We start from the raw sequence: 21,613 nt of genomic DNA, 5'->3' as shown, positions 1-21,613 counted from the left end.
AAAATTAATCAAGACATTTTAATTCCAGCCTTGTGTGGGGATTGTGTGGAATGTGTGTTGTTCTATTTTGCATAGATGACAGACCTTCACTATATGCAGGATGATATGTGCTCAATGTTTGATATAAGAAGGGTTGTTTTTAACTTTGTCTGGTGAAGGGGAAAACTTTACTATGCTTACCTAAAACCTGGTTCAATAGGCAACTCACTCAAAAAGTATTTAGAAACTTAAAGCCCTTGTACAATTTAGTAAGAATGATCTTAAAATAATTTAGAAGACATTTTGCATCCAGTAATTCAACCTTTGAAATGAAAATAGTTTCTAAATTCATTGGTTAGGGAGAGAGTAAGTCATATTTAAAATTATTAACCAGGGAATTTGATTTTTCTTTTTTCATGTTATCATTATTCCCATCACAATAACCTATAACTGCACTGATATTTATATTTATAGCAACAATTACACATTATTATTATGATTACTATTCTACTTGGTTGAGGAAGAAACATGTGGGACTTATCAGAAATTTAAAATAAGTCCACTCAAATACATAAATGTTGCACTTTAGACCCAATGACTTGTTGTCAAACGGTATGATGACGTTGCGTGACGAAGAGCCACCCTGGATGCTGATTGGATTCGCTGTCTGCCTGGGGCGTGGCCACCGGGAAACAAGGAAGTGGCGTCTCTTGCAGAAATAACAAAGTTGTTTGAGGAGATTAAACGTGATAAAATAGAGACAACACACATTTAAATGATTCCTATATCATAAAACACCAAGTCCTCCGATTCTGTGGTTGTCTCTATGCACTAAGATGAGCGGTGCACGAATTATGAACGTTTCAATAACAGAGCTTTCATGGAAATCAGTTATTATTATTATACCTAGATTTTAAGATTATTTTAGATTTTAGATTTTAGGAGAGAAATTAGAACTTTGTATATTCTCACTATTGTTCCAACTGCTGTGTCTGAAATAAAACTTTTTTTTAACAGATTAATTTAAAAACTATTAATAAATCCTGTTGCCTTCATCCACGTATTCATTCTATGAACATTTTAATGACACACATTTTAATGTTTGTATTTATTCCTGAGCTTGTTGCAGGGGCCCTGTCTCATTGTGAGGCCAGCCAACAAGTAGGCAAAGTAAGGCAGTGTCCTTATTAATTTGTTCGGGGGGAATTAGCACCTATTCGTGCCCCAGTGCGTCATTATATTTATTAGTTCTAAGACATGTAGGCGTAGTACCAGCTCCATGTTGGGGCAGCACAGCTCGTATTCTTGTCGGGCTTTTGTGTGGATGGATGAAGGCTGCACAGGGGGGAGGAGGAGGTGAGGACGAACCGAGCAGAAGAGCGACCACTGGCTCATTGGCTGGCTGGTGCCAATAGCCTCCTGCAGCCCGTGTGTTATCACAAAGTCTGCGTTCCTGCTCGAAAACCCAGCGGCACCGCAGCCCCGGAGCTACCGAGAGGACGGTAGCATGATAGTCGTGGAGGGGACTCGGCAGGTAGAGGGCCCGTGTCTGCTTTTCACTGCGCCTACACCGAATTCACTGAGTCGGTAGCCGCCAGCGTCCCGACATGGGGAAGGAGGTAAATGGTGTTTCCCGGAGCCGGTTTGAGGTGAGTGTTTTTTGGGTTTTTTTCGTCCATGGATATGAACTTGACAGTCGTTGCCTCGCATTCAAGCGGCTGTTATGAACGTTCGGATCCGGGCCTGCGTGAGGACCGTCGCTGTGTTTATTGCAAAACTGCGCGAATGGTGAAGGCGACGGGCTGATGCAGCTTCCGCAGTCGGTCGGTGTTTGGGATTAGGTCAATCGCTTGTTTTGTTCGAACGACACGGCCGAGGCCCGGCGTGTCAGTTCCCCGGGACACAGCTCGGTGTTCCCCCGCAGAACCTGTCGTGTTGTCCGGCAGTTAATTTTGTATTTCTTTTTAAGAAGGTGTCGAAAATGTTGTCCTCGTTTCCCTTTGCGCCGTCAAAACAAAGACAATGAGGCTACGGAGCACGCCGAGGACAGCCCCTGTAGATATTCACGTATTTATTAGAAAATGTAAAGACATTCACTGACTTCACTTGGCAAATAAACAGAAGCTGATATATATATTTGTCTTCATATCTACTTATGGGACTTTTGTATGTTTGTCTAGCGAGCCGGAGTGTTGTGTCTGTCCATGGCCGCTGCGGATGTAGGGGGCCTCGGGTTGTGATGCTACCTGCTCGCTATGTTAGCACACAACTTTGCACAAGCAGGCCCAAGCTAGCACACATGTAACCCCACACAACATGGTGTGTAATGCTAGCAGATAGCACCTCTACAGATGCACACGTTTGTTAATGTTGTTCCAATGATTTTACCATAAACTTTGTGTCGCAGCCACGCAAGCGTAGCTGTTTGTTTTTTTTATTATTTGGGGGCGAAAGCTCGCACAGTAACGCCACACGTCCGGCCGGTGACATTGGCCCCGTGTCGCCTGTAGTTTAATCCCCGGCTAGCGTGGGATTTGTGCGTGGTTTTATTTATTTTTAACGGAGCAACAGCTGACGACTCAGAGGATCCAGGCCGTTACCTTCTGGCCCGACAGCTGTGGCAGAGCCACTGTGTGAAGTTCACGGGCCGTGGGACAACAGAGACACTCGGAAGTGGCGCTACCTTGTTTTTCAAAGTAAAAGCGAATAATCGCAAATCATCCCAAATTGCCCAATTTGTGTGAAAGAGATTGTTTGGTGTGGCATTTAGATCCACGAAGCCTCAATCATCTTCACAACAACTTGTATTCAAGACTTCTAAAATATCAATGTTATTAGTCCCACAAATGTCTGCCTGTCTGTATGTGGAACCCATATCTTGTGAACTGTTCATCTTATCAACACGTGGCATATGCATTGATAATGGCCCAGGGACGTGCATTATAAATTTGGTGCAATGTGAACACGCGATAAGTTCTATATTAATGAAAAATAAATAAAGAGGCAGCCAGCATTTTGTGGGGGCAGGGCACTGTGCCTTCAGTCTGAGGATCGAGTTGGACATGTCCTCTTTGTGTCCTACAACTTGCATAAGAGCATCAGATACAGTAATAAAACAAAGTCAGTTTCATTTTATAAAAAAGGTTGACTATAAAATCTTTACTGGCTATGAACCAGGTAGGATGATCACAGTTTTCTAATTTCACTATGCACCATAGACTGTTAATAAAAATCTCTGTACTAATAAAAAAAACAGTATATTGTTGAACTGTTTGAGGGGGACTCACTAATGACAAGAAATCAGTACATATAAATAAGTGCTGCGATCTATGCACATTTTAATGTGTGTTCATGTTTTGAATGTGGAACTGCAAAGGTTTTATATACCCTATACAGTTCCTTCATACTACCATGTATGACCCACTGTGTGGAAGTGTGGGTAAATACTTATAAAACAATCACTAATCCAATCCTCTGTCTTCAAAAAAGAGCCACGAGATTTTTATGTATTGGCTACTTTTTTTAAATGAATAGTCCGTAGGAAGGATGACTTAAAAAAAATAATACTGATTATTTTTTTGTTTTATCTGCTAAAATTAATTAAATATTCAACCCACTGTTAGCACACACATCTAACTAAAAGACACTTGGCACTAAATATCCAACAGTTTTTTCTCTATGCCATCACAAACACTCACTGGCGAGACATCATTGGTGTTGGTTTATATGCCAATTCAGAGTTTTACTTTGAAAGGCATGGTCGGTTGTTTTCTCTTATATTGTCTGTCTTCCATGCTCTGCAGTAGACACAGAACTCTTGTATACCAGCCCTTAACAAAACACCACAACGCTCTGATAAGAAGACGAACATGAATGCTTCAAAATTAAATTTTCCCAGTTAAAAAGGTACAAAATTAAATAAAAACCACATTGTGATTAGCAGTGCTGCTGCGTTCTGTATTATTGTGTGTTTAAGTTTGTTGAAGAAGCTTAATCTATAAACAACAAAAGAATCCGTCTCTTGGTTATTACATATATCTATTAGTCCTGAGCTCTGGGTGTAGTGGAAGCTAAATAACTGAGCCCAGTTTAGCCACTTATACAATGTCAATATATGGTACACACCATGTATATTTAATCTGAGGATGAGGTCTTTTCAAAAACCACAAATGTTTTTCTAAAAATATTTTCGGTTTTTGTTTTGCTCTGTAGCTGGAGGTAACAGCTTGCCCAGCTTTTTACCTCCTGCCAGGGCCTGCATCACTGACTATAGCTGACCAGTGGAGAAAACATAATGCTCACATTCATGCCGCAGCAGGTTCATTTTATGTTAGATTACAAAAGGGGACAGTGTATGCCCGTTGACCATGTGCATCTGGTTCTTTGTAAATGGCCCTGGATTATTTGGCCAGAGCGTAGTGCTGTGGAAGGCGAGCTGTCGGAGGCAATTTGCCCCAAATCCAAATGGCAAATGTCTGTCTCCTCTTACTCGCTTCGAATTGTACACGTCTGTGCTGGCAGGCAGCCCCTGCGTAGACAGCTGTGTGTGTGTGTGTGTGTGGAGTTTGTATGTTTAGCAGAGAGACATGGAGAGGCTTTGACCCAGAACTGACTTTTCTTGAAAGATCCAGTCAATAATCTCAATTGGTAGACTTGTCTTTTTTTTTTCATGAATAGGTTTGCTCAAGTCCTTCACAGTCTGGAGCTATTGTGAATGTGGTTTTAGGATAAACGCCCATAATTAAAAATGGCACACAGGATCCTCCCTTAAAATATGCTAATTACTTCTTTTGTTTAAGCACAATGAATAAAACATTCATTTATTCTTGGGTCACAGTTTTTTTTTTGTACCTGTAAGGAAGTGCAAACAAGGAGGACTTGCAAATTCCTTGTTGATCTTGTCACAGATGTTTGCTTCTTGTAAATAACGTGACTTCCTGCATTTTTTTTTTTATTTACACACCAAAGCTCCCACCCTTCAATTACCCGGTCCCTGGTTTAGATTTATCTTTCTAAATCTATGGAGGAAAAAGGATTTGGCCAGATGTTGCTTCATTCGCCTAGTTGTGGTTAAGTGGATGCTCCCAAACACCATTGTCTCAGCATAATTGCGTTTTACAGTCTAGCAGAGTACGATTTACCACAAGTTATGGGAACCCTGCAGTCCTCTGTAAGTGGGTGTGGGTGTGTGTGAGCATTTGTAATAAATGCTAATTCATGTCTTTTTTGTTTATTGCAGCCTTGACTGTAGGTTATAGGCTAGTATTTGTGCTCACACAGGATGCATTTATTTGTGTGGAAATCCATTAGCTGTTTCAAGGAACTCGAGCTGTTTGTCTAAGAGTCACGAGATATATTGTAAAAGTGTACATTGCTGATTTGGACACTGGGACAAACCTAACACTGTAAACAACCCAGGAAGTGACGAAATAACACGCTTGCAGACCAGATAACAAGAAAGCAGAGGCAATCACAGCTCTGCAGTCAACAGTACAACCTGTTGGTCTTGCTGAGAAGACATTGAATCCTGTCTGCTTCATCCTCAGTGTTTTATAAACACTAATGAGATTACTATCATTTATCCTTGCTTACGTGTTGGGGCCGGTCCTTGGGTGAGGACTGTGAATGGAGGAGGGCGGGCAGCCATGCTGACACTGAACTAACATTCTCCATTGCATTCTTACAGATGTTCACAAACAGTGACGAGGCAGTCATCAATAAGAAGCTGCCCAAGGAGCTGTTGCTGCGGTGAGTTGCATTTTGAAACCCCTCAGTCAGACTCCCTGCAGGGTTATTATATTTTTAGCGAATGGAAACGGCATGTAACAAGCGTCGCACTCACCTGCCTGTTGTTGCTCCCCCGCTGCACATCAGATCATACGCAAAGGCACAATTTGCTTTGTAACTGTACACACATAAAGTGTATCTCACACTCGTATGCTGCATGCCCACTAGGCCTTTAGCAAATATTGCCTCTGAAATAACCACTCGGATGCAGATTTCCCCTCTGTACCCACCTCCCCTGCTCCCCTAGTGCTGAAGCTGTAATAAAAACTGATGCTGATTGATTTCAGACAACAAAAAAAACTTGTGTGCCTGAGCAAACAGAAAATGAAGGCCATATCTCAAGCCTCGGCCTTGCCAGCCAAGCTGCTGACTCTGTGCTGCCTCGCTAGGTGCAACGCCCCTGATTTGTGAGGCTGGCAAGCTATACTGGGACTCACCCCATCCCTGCTTCAACACTAACACAGATTTTTGCCGCATTGAAGGATCCTGAATTAAGTTTCTAGCTCTGTTCATTAGAATCACATTGCACGTCTTCCTTGCCAGGACCCCACTTTGAGTAAAAATGCATCTATCCTGCAAACGGGACAAACGCATCTATTCTGCTGTCAATATTAGCTGATTAACTCAGATCCCTGTGCCGGGAGCGGAAGCAAATGCAGGGTTGAGTTTGATGGCAGAGTCAAATGCAAAGAGGAAGCTTCTGGCAGCGGGGATCAGGGTCTCTAAAACCTCCCCTGTCTGTCTTCCAGAATCTTCTCCTTTCTGGATGTGGTGACACTCTGTCGCTGTGCCCAGGTCTCACGGGTGAGTCTGTGTTCACGATGTGTGTGTGTGTGTGTGTGTGTGTGTGTGTGTGTGTGTGTGTGTGTGTGTGTGTGTGTGTGTGTGTGTGTGTGTGTGTGTGTGTGTGTGTGTGTGTGTGTGTGTGTGTGTGTGTGTGTGTGTGTGTGTGTGTGTGTGTGTTAGTTAAAAAAGGAATACTTGACCCTAAATGCTCGTGTCTCCCTCCCTGCTTTCAGTCCTGGAACGTTCTGGCCTTGGACGGCAGCAACTGGCAACGAATTGACCTCTTTGACTTTCAGAGGGACATTGAGGTGAGCATCTCCGATCTACCCATCCATCTACTTTACGTTTAACTTGCAACTTCAGTATTTTGCTGTGTATCGTCACCCCTGGTTTCTGAAACACTTACTTATTGAAATCCTCGTCACATCCCGATAGCCATAAATATATAAAGTTGTCTGAGAGAAAAAAAGCTGGTGTCTGTGTCCCTTGCATGATTGTTATAAACACAACCAAAACTGTGCTCTAACTACACATGACTTCACGCTGGGGAGACAGACAGCGCTGAAGCAGAGGCAATAGTCGGAAGTTAGTTAGAGTCACGGAGAAGTCAGCTATGTTGTCAGGCAGTTCGAGTTCATGTGTTGTGGGATGTATCGATTGCATATTGTAGCCTGCTCTTGCTAGCTCTTGCTACTCCAGGCTTACCAACCCTAGCTTTAAAGTCAAGGTGTCCAAGTCAATGCAGCAGGCTGAATGGATTGTTTTTGTTCCAGGGCCGGGTGGTGGAGAATATCTCAAAGCGATGTGGGGGGTTTCTCAGAAAGCTGAGCCTGCGGGGGTGCCTGGGTGTGGGTGACAGTGCCCTGAGGTGAGTTTGGTGAGAACTTAGCCCCACAGAAATGATTGTTCTAGTTCAGACCCTTGAGAGAGAAGGAGGCATGTTAAGTTTGACAGCCATTAAAAAAATGTTCGGGCTTTTTTCTACTGTAGGACTTTCTCACAGAACTGCAGGAACATTGAGCTTCTCAGTCTGAATGGCTGCACCAAGATCACTGACAGGTGTGTGTATGGTTCATGTAACACAGCTGCTTATGACCCGGGACGCAATATCTCCCCTTCAAAACACTCACTGTCTTTCTCCTCTGCAGCACGTGTAATAGCCTCAGTAAGTTCTGCCCAAAGCTGAAGCACCTGGACCTTGCCTCCTGTACCTCAATCACCAACCTGTCACTGAAAGCTCTCAGGTGTGTAGGCTCAGCACTATGTGACCTTTGGACCCAACTGTATGCATTTCTTGAGGGAATATAACTTCAGAAAGGCAGAGTTTGAGACTTAAAGCCTTTAGCACAGTTAATACATAGGTTGTAGAAAACAGACTTTAACATCTTTCCTGTCTTTTTCTACTTTTTTTTCCTCTAAGTGAGGGTTGTCCCCTGCTGGAGCAGCTCAACATCTCTTGGTGTGATCAGGTCACCAAGGATGGCATCCAGGCCCTGGTGCGCTCCTGCCCTGGACTCAAGGGCCTTTTCCTTAAAGGCTGCACACAGGTACTGCTGGAGATACAAACCATGGACCGGGCAGTGTGCCTTTAGTCCGTGGACACAGTTGAACATAACTTCTTGTATGACCCTGGATAACCTACAGCAACTGGTGGCAATAGTATCTCGCCTGCCAGACCATTTTGATAATTTGTCATTATTAGCTCACCATATCAGACTGACAGACATTCACAAGTGTCAACATTCATACACTCACTTCACTTCACTCACACAGCACACCATTCGTTTTATTGTTGCAATACTTTGTAACAATCAGAATTACTGAGCTTTTATGTTGAAAAGTTGTGAACTTTGGTCTGATGATTTGGTTTCAATTGCTGAACAAACCTCTGAGGTACCATACAGGCACCATACTAGCATTATTAAATTGATTATTAAACTTAACTGTATAACTCTGAAAGCAGTTAGTTTTGTAGAAATGATTTGGTTCCATTAGAGACTTTGTAGGTGCACAGTGAACTTTTATAGCTTCATTATTTTCTTGTGTTTTGTCACTCTGGCTTTTACTAATTCTAACTAAACAAAACAACGTTGTGGTACCACAGACACAAAATGCACGACTTCCTGTGCAGCACATGATGTTTCTGAGGAAAGACGTGGCAGGCACATTTAACAGAAAAACCCTAGATGGGACTTCCCTGTTATACCAAAGGTCAACTTTACCGTGGGAAGAGGCCCCCATGTATTTCTGTGAATATGACATATCATTCATTTAAAAGATAAAAAACACAATATAGAAGAAACACTGAGTTACCAGAGGTTTTGACTCAACTTCATGATTATTTAGCTGTAGATGTAGAGGCTGTAGTGGTTTGTGTGGTGTTGTTGAATTGTATTTTATTATACCAAGAGGTGTTGAGGGACTCAGTGGGAGGATCTCAGTATTCCAGTGTAGTTTGATTTCAAATGACCAATGTCTTTCCTCTGACGTCTTTCACAGCTAGAAGATGAGGCTCTGAAGCACATTGGGGCTCACTGTCCCGAGCTGGTCACGCTCAACCTGCAGACGTGTTCAGTAAGTACCGTCAACATGGCAAGATGACAAATCAAATTAATCAGGAAAACACAATTCTTTTGCATTTTCAATGTCGAACATGAAATGTCACAATGTAAAAAAACTGCTAAGTAATTTTCAGAGAATGTGTGATGGTCACCAAGTACACACTGCTCTTCCACTCAAAGCTACCTGTAGACAGTCCCATCCAGCACATATAACCGAACTCTGCGTGGCCTCCTCCGACGATCCAGATACTTTTCTGTGATTGTACCCATTCTTAACATTCCCCTTCTTTCTCCTCCATCATCTCATCTCACACACCGCAGGAACTCTCCGTCTCATCTTGTCCCAGCTCTTCCTCCTCTTTTTTACCGTCCATTTTCTGGCCAGTCTGTTTTTTACCTCCTCTCCCTCTGTCTTTCTCCTCTAGAGTTTTCTCTGGCAAAATTTAAAAAGAAAAAGGCAGGGGACAGAAATTGCTTTTTCCCCCATCAGTGAGCACAGGAAAAGTTGGTATGTTTTTGCATTCAGAGTAGAAGACCCTTACAAAAACACATTTGGTCTTTCTCTGAGCAGCAGATCACAGATGAGGGCCTCATCACAATTTGCAGAGGCTGTCACCGCCTGCAGTCTCTGTGTGTGTCAGGCTGTGCCAACATCACAGACGCCATCCTTCACGCCCTGGGACAGAACTGCCCTCGCCTCAGGTAAACCTTGACAAACACACACACACGCACACACTGAACTTAACTATGGCCTTCTAGACTCAACTAAAAACTTTTAACTCTCCACCATGGTTGTGACATTAATTGATGTTTTAATAAATTTATGTTTTAGCTTTCTTTTTTGAGATTATGCAAAAATAATTGGGTTAAATTTAGAAAAAGAAGAAAATGCTTGAAAATACATTTTATGACTCATTTTAAGTGGAGTCCAGCAGCTAAGATTGAATTAATAGTGAAAATCATAAATACATTAAATTAATATATGGGTCTTTCTGCAGTAAAGCTTTATAAAGCCTTACTGCTGTAGATCTAGAAACTTTAAAGTACAGTCTATGCTCTCAGCACAAGAACTCAGAAAGTGATGCTGCCATTGTGCTCTTTTCTCCACTTGTCCTCCTTTCAGAATATTAGAAGTAGCCCGCTGCTCCCAGCTTACAGATGTGGGTTTCACTACATTAGCAAGGGTGAGTATGTCTATGAGTTGTACACACACAGTCAAACACAGAAACCCCTGGAGCATTCGGGTGAGGGGTGGTGCAGAGGCAGGACATACGGTGTTCATTTCCCTGCGGAGATCACATGTTTTTGTCAACAGCAAATCGACACCGGCATCAGCCCTTTTCAACAAAAGCTTAACATCTTCGTCACTGTCTTCTATGTGTATGGCACCGCTTTTTTTACCAGGAGACATTTTTCTTTTTTGTGTTTGTCAGCTTTGTATTTGTGGTGTGTTAGAAATTTCATCCACTCACTCACGGGGAATCCTCTGGAGGACGTCTTGCTGTTTTCTTACATGAGCTCATTCTGACATTATCTGGAGTTTTTACTAAGGACCTGGGGGAAGGAACTCTGGATAAAATCTGGGGCCTCTTACTCAGACATTTGTGTTCTCAAAAACAACCCCTCTGGATAATGTCAGGAGATTATTTTGTGTTCTGTGCATGTCTGAAAACAGCTACACACATACAACCAGCAACCAGACTTTAAAGTTGGAAAAAATTTAAGGTTGAGATTATGATCATATTTATTGTCGGGAGAGCTGCAAGATTTTGTCACAAAAAGCTAAATACACACTAATTCACGTCGTCTGTCTCTGTTTTTCTGCTGTAGAATTGTCATGAGCTTGAGAAAATGGATTTGGAAGAATGCGTCCAGGTAAATAAACAATCTGGCTACATAAATAATGTTTCTATTATTGCCTTCAGTTATGACACTTGTTGTTTTTCCACCTTCGCATCAGATCACAGATGGAACCCTCATCCAGCTGTCTATCCACTGCCCTCGTTTGCAAGTCCTAGTGAGTGACACTTTAAACATATTTTACTTCTGTAGCACCAAATCACAGCTTGTTCAAAGAGACGGTTGAATCATCGAGCTCCTGCGTTGGTATCGCTGTGTTCCCGTAGAGTCTATCCCACTGTGAGCTGATCACCGATGATGGCATCAGACATCTCGGCAGCGGCCCATGCGCTCACGACCGTCTGGAGGTGATCGAGCTGGACAACTGCCCCCTGATCACAGACGCTTCGCTGGAGCACCTAAAGAACTGCCATAGTCTGGATCGCATCGAGCTCTACGACTGCCAGCAGATCACCCGCGCTGGTATCAAGAGACTAAGGGTAAGTTGTGGGGGCTGACGGCAGTGAGCAAGCCATGATTCATAGGCAGAATGTACTGTCATCACCAATGCTGTAAACTCAACATGCTCCAATATAGTCTCACAAATGTATACACATTAATAGGATGTGCCAAATCGATGTGTTGGGGGTAAGACAACCATGCACTTAACTAAGCAATTCTATTAGTTTAGGTTTAGTCGACTTTTACCACAAATTAATCTAATTTATCATAGATTATTAGTAGATGCCATGGTGAGAAATTTTACCATCAGGTAATAAACTCGTGACAGCGGACATTTAACAAAATAAGATGTGTGTCGGTACAGTGTTGACTTAACGTTGGATATTAGTGTGAGCCGCCTCACTGGAAGTTGTGTGCAGTGTTTGATTACCCAAACTGACGGTCCACGCCTCATAATTACATAAAAGTTTTTGCATTGTTGCTTTATTGGCAACGGGTTAGGCAGGGTTTGGACATAAAAATCACAATACTCATCGGGCTCGGTCACTACCGAAGTGAAAATGCGGCCCGAGTCACGCTCTACTCTTGGCACTTACACCTTCACCATAAAACTGCAGTGTCAGACCAACATTGATAATTAGGGATGTAGGCACTTCCTCTGATAAACAAAAATGAACCAAACAAGTTTAATGTCTTCAAAAAATAAAATAGACATTTTATGAATGTCTTAGACGTGGATAAATATGTAGCTGAAACTAGGAAAACTTTTAGCCTGGCTCTGTTCAATGCTAACAAGCTACCAGAACCTCTTTTTCTGATCCTCTTGAATTAATCCATAAAAAACAGAGATAGAGTAAGACCATCAGATTCTGGTTCTATGGGGGTTATGTGCTGGACGGTTTCTTGGCCAGGCACAGTTACTTCTCTTAATCGGGAGCTGTGGAGGTGTGAAAGGGTTTTGATTTCCTTTGGACTGAGTCAGGTTAGCTTTCTGCCCCATTTCTAGTCTTTGTGCTGAGCTAAGCAAAATGAGGCGACATATTTACTGTACATACTTGAGAGGAGTATTGATCTTCTCAGCTAAGTCTCAGCAGCAAATAAGCAACTTGCTTAGTATTTCCCAGAATGTCTAACTAGTGTTTAAATGAGGAATACCTTGTACAAATATCAACCACATAACTTTTTTAGGAGTCTAGTTTATTAGTTTACAGCTACTTGGACAGTTTTTCTTGAAAACATGGATTTGTCATATTGAATAAGGTCAAAAAGGGAACTATTTCTCTCCTCTTGCTGAAATGCCATCAATTTTCATTTTTTATGCTCTGAGGTTTGAGTCACCACTACACCTACACATGAAGACTCAAAATGAATGTATGAAACACAAACGGTCTCCTGGAGAGCAGCGAGTGAACACTGTACAAATAGAGCCGGCCATACCATCATCAGATGTCATCTGTGACTTTTATTTTGATATAAATCATACTTAAAGTCGGAGAAACTGTTGCCACTGGTGTATGAAGCTATGGTATCCATACCACTATGTTTTCATTTGAAAAGGCATCAACTCTGCTACAGGTATGCCTGGCGTTGACACTTCTGTGGAGTTCAAGAGCCGTTAAAACTGAGAGGCTTGTTGACACTGCTGGCCCTGTTGAGTTTGGAAATTTGGGGCTATATTTTACTCTGGACGGGCAGAAACCGAGACGGTGGAAACGATGACGTAGACACTTAAAACTGTCTTTTCCGTCAAGACGTCACCTTCGCTGATTCATTAGTCTCCTATCTCATAACCCCCTTCCGGAAGAAAACAACATTAATGGTATAATTAATCTTCTACAACAGCATCAGCCTCAGCTACCAGTTTTAGAAGTCAACATAATAATCATAATCAATTACCCTCTTGTCTTCGCTAACAGCTGTACTTCTGTTTTTACAATGACACGATGCTTGTGTGGACAAAATGCAGTTTTCAAGTGAAAACGTAGTAGTATGGATGTAGCCTAAGTATTTGTATGAACCATTAACACATTTTCGTCTGTGTCCTTATTTTCCACCACAGACCCATCTGCCTAACATCAAAGTGCACGCGTACTTCGCTCCCGTCACTCCGCCCCCCTCGGTCGGGGGCAGCCGTCAGAGGTTTTGCCGCTGCTGTGTCCTGCTATGATGTAAAGACAACAACCCCTCTTCCTCTGTCCCCATGTCCCTCATACACGGTCCCCGCAGCCCGTCACTTGACCCATCACGATCCGCTGTCCACCCCAATGCCGGCCCCTTGTCAAAGAGTACATGCTGGTGTGTCCCCTTTTGGAGCTGCAGAGAGAGGGAGAGAGCCAAACAACGCCACAGGGTCTTGGGTAACTCTCCCCAAAAACATTCCCAACTCTCCCCACCACAAACACGCATCCAACTGCCTTCTACACGAGCTGATATGCAGACACACCTGTACACAGAGATTAACTCTCAGAAGAATGTCAGAGCATTCCTGGGCTGCGTTCAATGGACAACAGTATTACAAAGAGGGTTATGTAAAAATCAATCTTGATTTCCACCATTATTAAGTCACGCAGAACAGAAATGTTAAAGAATTACACAACAAGACCTTCACATCAAAAATAATTGTCCAGTATTTGCAAGCAGCCAGACTCTTCAGTTACTTAGCACTTTGAGACAAATTACAGCGACAGCTTTCAAGCAGAATATTTAAGTAGGCTGAAAGATCCCCACTTAACCCCTCGCACACATTTCCCCCCTTCAGTGTCAAAGGTCATTTAACCGCTACCTCTAGACGGGACCGGCACTTGAGTAAGACCTGTGTGAGTTTTGTTCTGCAGGCTGTTCAATTTAAAAAAAACAAAAAAGGGGGGGGCAGCCTCCAATAAAGCAGCCGAAAGCCTGTCGTGTGATTTTAGAAAATATATATTTGCAGCTCTTTGCACTTACAGTAAAGCAATTATGAGACACTTTAAAAAAAAGACCACAATCTCACCATTGAAGACATTTTATTAACAACACAAATCCAAATCCTCACTTGAATGCATACACTGAGCTTGCCACACCTGTACCCTCGCCTCTCTCTGTTACAATCAGAAGCTTCAATATATTGAAGAGGGAAAAGAAAGACAGTTTTAATATTTTTCTAAAAATGGACACCAATTAAGACTCACAAGCGGGGACTTGAGAAGATGCCAAATGTTGCATGTAACACCTCTAGTTTTTTAAAATCTAATTGTACATATATGAGGACCGTGGGAGTCCGAGAGTCGAAGCCAGCTACACAACAGATGATCATGTGAGATGTTGATGGGTCTTTCCGAGGTAACAAGGAAACTGAGAAAATATGTGCCGGAGTGTTAAAAAGGAGCCAATACTCACCCTGGAGTTGGACAAATGAGCAGATGCTGACCCGTGAAAGCTCATGTCAACGGCAGAAAAGTTTTAAAGACAGTCTTTTGACAGAGGAGGAAAAAAAGAAGACATCACTACACGAATTCAAACTGTCGGAACAGGACAATGGAAAGATAAAGCCAACCGAAAACAATCAAAGTATATTTTCATTTAGTTTGATTTTTGTTTATTTGCTCTCGTTTTTGCATCGGCGATGGTTCCTGTCGACGAGGAACTGGTGAACCACACGCAAGCGGTGAGAGGACGTGCCCCAGTGGCAGCGTGGCATTAGCAACTCCTCAGCTCCCATGAGGCCTTGCAGGGTACGTAGTGACAGTGTGTAACACCCTGCCACCTGTGACCCCCTTCCTTCCCCACCGTCTGTCTGGGACCGGTGACTCTGTCGGAGATGACGACCAGATCAGACCGGTGGAGTCACTGCGAGAGGAAGTGGACGGAATTTTGAGCGCACAATTCTGTCTTGCTGACAGATATGATGGAATAATTTGTCACAACAGAGGGCTATACTGAACTTGAGCCCCTGCCCTATGAAGTATTGAAGCCTTTTCTAATGGAATATCTCCTCCTGCACTTGCACCTGCTTTACTCTGTCTCTCTTTTCTTCCCGTTTTCATTTTATAAACGTGTCTTTTTACTGCTTTTCTTTCCCTTTTCCTCTGGATCTCTTACCCTTTTCTCTTTCTTTGCTATTTTTCTGTTTTTGGTGTGGTTTGGATTGCGCCTGCTTTGTGTTTGAAGTCACGAGTTCAGTGTCTCCAAGTTGAGTTTTTTTTTTTTCTTTTTTCGAGCCCCCTTCCAGTCCTCAGTTCTGATCTGAGGGAGTTTGTGTTTTTATTAAGAGTTTCTTGTTACTAAATGTCCAGAGCGTAGCCTTTGTCCAGAGGAAGCGTTGGCACCAGTGCAATTGTAATAAATGTTAAATGTGAGTTGGATATTTTTATGTGAATCGAGGAGGGAGTTGATGATGACATGTATGTATGTATGATGTAGCTTATTGAATGTTTCTATCACAGAGAAGTCCTCAAGATGGCTGTTCGGGCATCCTGTGCCACTCTTGCAGAAACAGGTTTTTCTCCCATAAGTGTGCTTTTCCTCTCCAGTTTTATTTTTTTATGGCTTGCTTTTCCAAAAACCGCCCTCCCATAATGCACCATCCCCAAAATACATCAATCAAGGTTTAAATTGGTTAACCCACTGTGGAATGTGGATCGCTCTCAGATGTCCCCGCTCTGGTTTGAAGGATCCGTGCCAACAGGCAAGAACCTTGAATAATCATTCTATTCACTCGGTGATTTGACAGCTACAACGGGACTGATAATACAAACTGAGATGAATCCGATGTAATCCAGTCTGATCTGTTTTGTTTGAATGGGGGTTTTACGGAAGGATTAACAACAAAGAGTCAAAATGGCGGAGGCATCTAATGCAGTTTGGGGTTAAGACAATTGGAAAGAAAAAGTCACAGGATTTAGGCTGATGTAACACCTGCTCGCCCCGATCAGGGTTCACTGTGTGTGGCACAAGCTGAGTCACCAGTGCAGCTGACATGTGCTTTCAAGGCAAACACTTTGACTGGATTACAGGTAATAATACTCAACCTGCCCCGGATGGTTTTATTTGTAAAAGGAACTAACCTGACTTCGGCCTCTTTGTGGTGCAAAATACACTACGGCTCTGCAAAGCAAAAACCCCCGCACTGACTTTTCCTGACATTATCAAACACCTCTGTGTCCTTTCGTCACACTCTCACCAGTTTACACAGAGGACGGGCATCCATGCTCTGGATCCAGAGGGCCGGAGATTAATCTACAGCGTGTGCTCGTGGTAGATTGACAGCAGAGAAATTTCAAAAACAATTTTGACAATGACTGTAGTTCATAAAATTACTGTAAATCTTTTCCTTTTTTTTCTTTTTTTTTTTTCTTTTGTTTAATTTTTTTCATTTTTTTTTTTTTTTTTACAATTAACCGATATAAATGAATATGTACGTATGAATAAATATATACCTATATTATTAAGACTTGCCTAGTTTTCTCTGGCGTTGAACTTCTCGTGTTAACCTAGTTGGTGCAGTAGATGGCAGCAATGAGCCAGTTGTAATCACTGAGGTGGAGGTAGAATCAGAGATAGGATCAGATTTTCACTGAATCCATTTGATTTGCTTTAGTTTGTAGAATTGAGTGAACACTCAACTGGGATTGAGTTAAGTGTGCTATTTTCTATAGGAAATAATTCACTGTCCCATAAATAATCAGTCATTGTTATCACCATACCTCCTAAACCAGGGGTTCCCAAACTTTTCATCCTCTGACCCCCACAAATACAAGTGCCCGACCCCCATTATCTCTGCAGTTGGTTGAAGCATATTTATTTGAGCAAATAAAAATCCCCCTCACCACCATTTACTCCCAACAACAATCTTTTTCAACTCTTGTAACAATAATGGCTCAAATCCTCCTTTGTAAATTGTATTTGATTTCTGGAAGTCATCATATGACCCTCTCTTCAGTGGGTTGCGAGCCCCTCCAGGGGGTTTGGGAACCAGGGTACTTAACAACTGAAGTGAATAGGCCCTTGCAGGAGTTGGAAACAGTGTAATTTTGGATATTTCTGTCTAACACTGGAAAAAATAGCTCGGTGATGCTCTTCAGCTGCTGTTTGTCTGAGTAAACAAAGACAAAAAACAGATTGCTTTAAAATTATGCCCTCATGAACGAGCAGTTCAATTGTTTTCTAATTATATGGTTTTTAAATGTTTTCTCAATCACCAGTCTTATCATTTTATCTTTTGTCTTATTGCTTCTGTTTTTTTCTCTTCACAAACACAGCAAAAAAAAAAAGACCGGTGGAAAGAGATTCCTCACAGTCACTTAGAGGAAACTCTGGGGGCTTATTCACAGTGTTCCCAGGTCTCATGTGAAATGCAGTTCTGGATTATGGAAATCTATTTAAGAAGATTCAACATTCACTTCATTGTCATTTTCACCACACAAGACAAGTGCAGAGTAGAACGAAATTACATTTGATCCAGCTCACAAATGTCATTATTAATGCTATGGTTTCCTGAGCATGTATAAAAGCGTTCTAAAATAAAAAATAAAAATAGACAGATATGGTGCAAACAGACATTGGGATATTGCACGCAACTGAATGAAGATACAGATATTGAATAGATGGATAAATTAGATGCAAAAAGGAATGAGGCGTGACGTGGTGTGTTGTAAAACAACAGTTTTACATTGTAGAACAATAGTCGGATGTATTTATAGTATAATATGAATATTGGACCAGGTTCTGCTTGCTGTACTCCTCCCTTCTGTTCATATTGGCATATGAAGATCAGTTTCTAATTTCCTTTAAGTAAACAAAGGGGTCCATTGTCCTTGTTCCATGTAGAGAATATATTTCACATAGGCTTCCCTTGAGTTTTACATTTAAAAGAATCTCACACTTTAAGAATTGTTGCCGATATTAGTCTGTGGCTGAAGATGCTATGCTCTCAGGGGCTTTAGTGACCTGATAGGCTCCTGGAGCTCACATGCCGAGTCAAGTTTCTATATTTGTGTGTGCTTACGTACACACGCACGTCTGAGGTGGAAGCACAGGCGAATGGTGTGCATCAATTTATCTCAGTGGAAAGAGCAGCAGCTCTGGTGGCTGCACCATGACGACCGCTGTCACGGCCGGGATCTGTCTTTTCCGCCGCTTGGGACACATTCTGCTCCTCTCATCCTCATTATTGCCCCCCCCTCCTTCTGTCTCCAAATCACTGAGAGATCAATGTGTTTCCAGGCCTGCTTTAATGTTCACTTTTAGCAGCCGTGTTCTGACACCTGGGGTATCACATCGAGGAGGAGAGATGGGTGGCTCAGACGGAGGAATTTAAGTGTGTGTGTGTGTGTCTGTCTCCCTGCTTCAGCAACTCTCCTGTTCACCGTGTGTTTCTGGAACACGGACAGATCAGATCACAGCTCACTGCACACCGCCCCACCTAGACATTGTGTTTCTGTTTATTTCTGACAGCAAATCCTCCTCCTATACACTAGAAAAACTTTTTTTTGACTTCTTTCGTCCACTTTCATTTTTTTTCTCCCCTCCTTTGCACAGTCTTTCTTTCAGCAGTCACTCACTCTGCTATCTGCTGCAGTGCCTTGGCTCTGAGTGAAGCAATAATTAGTCTGATAACAGACGAGTACACAGAGAGACCGTCTTTTCTTCTGTCTCGTTTCTCTAACACACCCACACCAAAGTCTTTCTGGCGGCTTAGAGCAAACTTTGATGTCAGGCTTACGTGAAATGCTGCAGTTCAGATTCAGAAAAAAACCCCACTTTCATCAACTTGAGGACTATTTCCTCTTTGCGTCAGACTCTGAATGCTGCAGTGAAATCACTTGAAAATACCATTGTTTCATTACCTTTTCCAGTTCTGCACCGTCACCAGCTTGATACAGAAATCAGCGGCTGTGTGCACAACCTTATCACTCCGACTCTCTGCCATCTTTCATGTGCTTCATAAAAGGGTGAATGAATCGAAACCCCGGGAGGATGGAAATGAGATTCCATTTAGAATCAGAGGGACCAATTATCCTCCGGCCTCTTATTGCAGCTGCTTTACACAAATCACAGCAAACTGAGGCTCTGCGGCTCCGCAGGGCATTGTTATGGAAGTTTTCTGGAAGCTGGTGAAAGGAGAACTCCGGCAGCAGCTGATGTCTTATGCAGAAGATTTTAATGTAGACGTGATGCATCAAGGAGACCAGAATGTGGAACAATATACAAACGCTAACAGAGTAACATGAGCAATTGTCACCCCCAAATCTGAAGATGTCTCCCACAGCCTCCCAGTATATCTTCCTCTACTTGCGTCATCCAATCCAACAGCACATCCATGAATGGAAAGAATTGCTGTCACTCTCTATGTTACATGTAGGTGTTCGCATCCTATTGGATAGTTAAGGCTAAAGTATGAGTTAAAGAGTTAAGAGTTAAAGTTGGTGAGCGTTGATATTGGTGTCTCTCTGTCCGGAGCATCTGAGTTAGATATGAAAGTCCCTCAACGTAGACACTACAATGTACTGTTGGTTGGGCCTTTATCTTTAACCGGACCTTGGGTACTGCTTAGAGAGAGAAGGGAGTATCTGTGGAATTAGACAGGCACTCTTCTCCTGTATATATATAGTGCAATATACAATTATATATATAGTGGCATATACAGGCATCAACTGCAGGGTACAGCAGCAGCGTCAGTGCACGGTGCTTCAGAGGGCACATGTAGAAATGAACACAGCATGACTGATAGCAGAGTAAAAACTGTGGCTATTTTCTCCGAAGCTCAGAGACAAACTGAAAGTCGTCCAGCTCGTCCCATATGGGTCATTTATTTTTTCTACTGAAGGAGGAGATGACTGCTCTGACTCACAGCTTCGTCAACAAAGTTCTGCAATAATGTCCTCCGCCCACTGTCTCTATACGGTGTAGGATCTCAACCAGGGGCCATAAAAGGGCCACAATGTACACGCAGGGGCCAATTATATGTCCAGCATCGATGCACAATTCCTGATTCAGTAAGATGTGCATTTATATGGCTTCATCCATCCTACTATTTTTTTTAAACTATCTCTGTCCACACAAGCATTTTTAGCTCAGTATCAGTTTAAATCCTCGTCCATATACTTACACGCCCAAAAACGCACGTCACATGACCACTCACATACACTGGGTGTGCGTCTACCAGAAAGCCATGCATGTCCCAGGAGACATGCATTTGTCGCAGATTGCTTCGACTAATGGCTCGTATCATTGAAAAAATGCTGAATTTAACTGCACAGCAGCTGTTAGCAAAGACAACAAGGTCAGCAATGCTGGCAACTGATTATCCATGTTCTTGGCCCCAATCTGAAAGCAGTTGTTAGTGTCTACGTCATTGCTTCCAAACATCTCAGTTTCTGCTTGTCCAGACCAAAACCCTGCCCCGGAGTTTTCAAACTAAAACGGGGTCAGCAGCGTCATTTTACTTCTCAGTTTTAGCGGCTTTAAAACTCTGGAGTACCGTGGACGCCAGGCGTGTCGGTAGCAGAGATGATGCACTTTCAGATGAAGACATAGAAGCATGTATGCAGCCGTTCCTTGTTAACTGTTTGCTCTATGCCTTTGAGGAAAGCCACACATCATACGAATATACATTAAAAATTGTTAAGTTGTATCAAGCACACTGTGTACTTCAAAAAAGATTAGAAAATAATAATTCTTAACAAATTGTTGTATATTGATAGTATTGTTACTACAGACAGGACAGGGGCACTTCAGAGGCTATTCAGTCCCTGGATCCGCCCCTGTTCCTATAACTTTCACATTAATCTGAAATGTATAATGATATCCTAGTGAACTTTTCATCTTGTGGTGTTATTGATATTGATCTGACATAATATTCTTTAGCAATTGGCCTATGTTGTGCTTTATGCATGTGCTGTTTATGGTGGCTTTAAAACAACCCCAATCCCTATACCAGATATAGAATTTATATAGAGTTGCATGGTACAATCGAGTTTATATTGCATGTCTAGTTATATTTTGGCCTGTTAGACCTCAGCACGTAATTTCTATGATGTAGAGGACGCTCAAAAATAATGCAGACTAATGAAGAGGGAATCTTGCTTTTATTGCAAAACCGTCACCAAGAGAAATTAATCTGTGAACAAATTCCACATCAGTCTTAGAATAAGCCCCCTCCCACGGCCGTGAATCCTGATTCCAGTCCACGAGGATCCTGGCAGAGTTGTAAAAATTGCCCC

At 42.4% G+C, this 21,613-nt stretch overlaps 1 protein-coding gene across 1 annotated transcript; it reads left to right on the top strand.

Annotated features, from left to right (window-relative positions):
• Positions 1-1,038: 1,038 nt before the first annotated feature.
• On the top strand, positions 1,039-16,840 carry fbxl20 (F-box and leucine-rich repeat protein 20). The gene is made up of 15 exons (XM_035181591.2): positions 1,039-1,628; positions 5,666-5,727; positions 6,516-6,570; positions 6,786-6,860; positions 7,326-7,420; positions 7,543-7,611; positions 7,701-7,796; positions 7,973-8,099; positions 9,052-9,126; positions 9,685-9,815; positions 10,237-10,297; positions 10,944-10,988; positions 11,074-11,130; positions 11,240-11,452; positions 13,474-16,840. The coding sequence occupies exons 1-15, from the start codon at positions 1,587-1,589 to the stop codon at positions 13,579-13,581; spliced, it is 1,311 nt and encodes a 436-aa protein (XP_035037482.1). The 5' UTR covers positions 1,039-1,586; the 3' UTR covers positions 13,582-16,840.
• Positions 16,841-21,613: the final 4,773 nt, after the last annotated feature.

The sequence above is a fragment of the Hippoglossus stenolepis genome, chromosome 16, assembly GCF_022539355.2.
Source record: "Hippoglossus stenolepis isolate QCI-W04-F060 chromosome 16, HSTE1.2, whole genome shotgun sequence".
Lineage (NCBI taxonomy): Eukaryota > Metazoa > Chordata > Actinopteri > Pleuronectiformes > Pleuronectidae > Hippoglossus > Hippoglossus stenolepis.
This window is presented reverse-complemented; position numbering and strand designations above follow the sequence as displayed.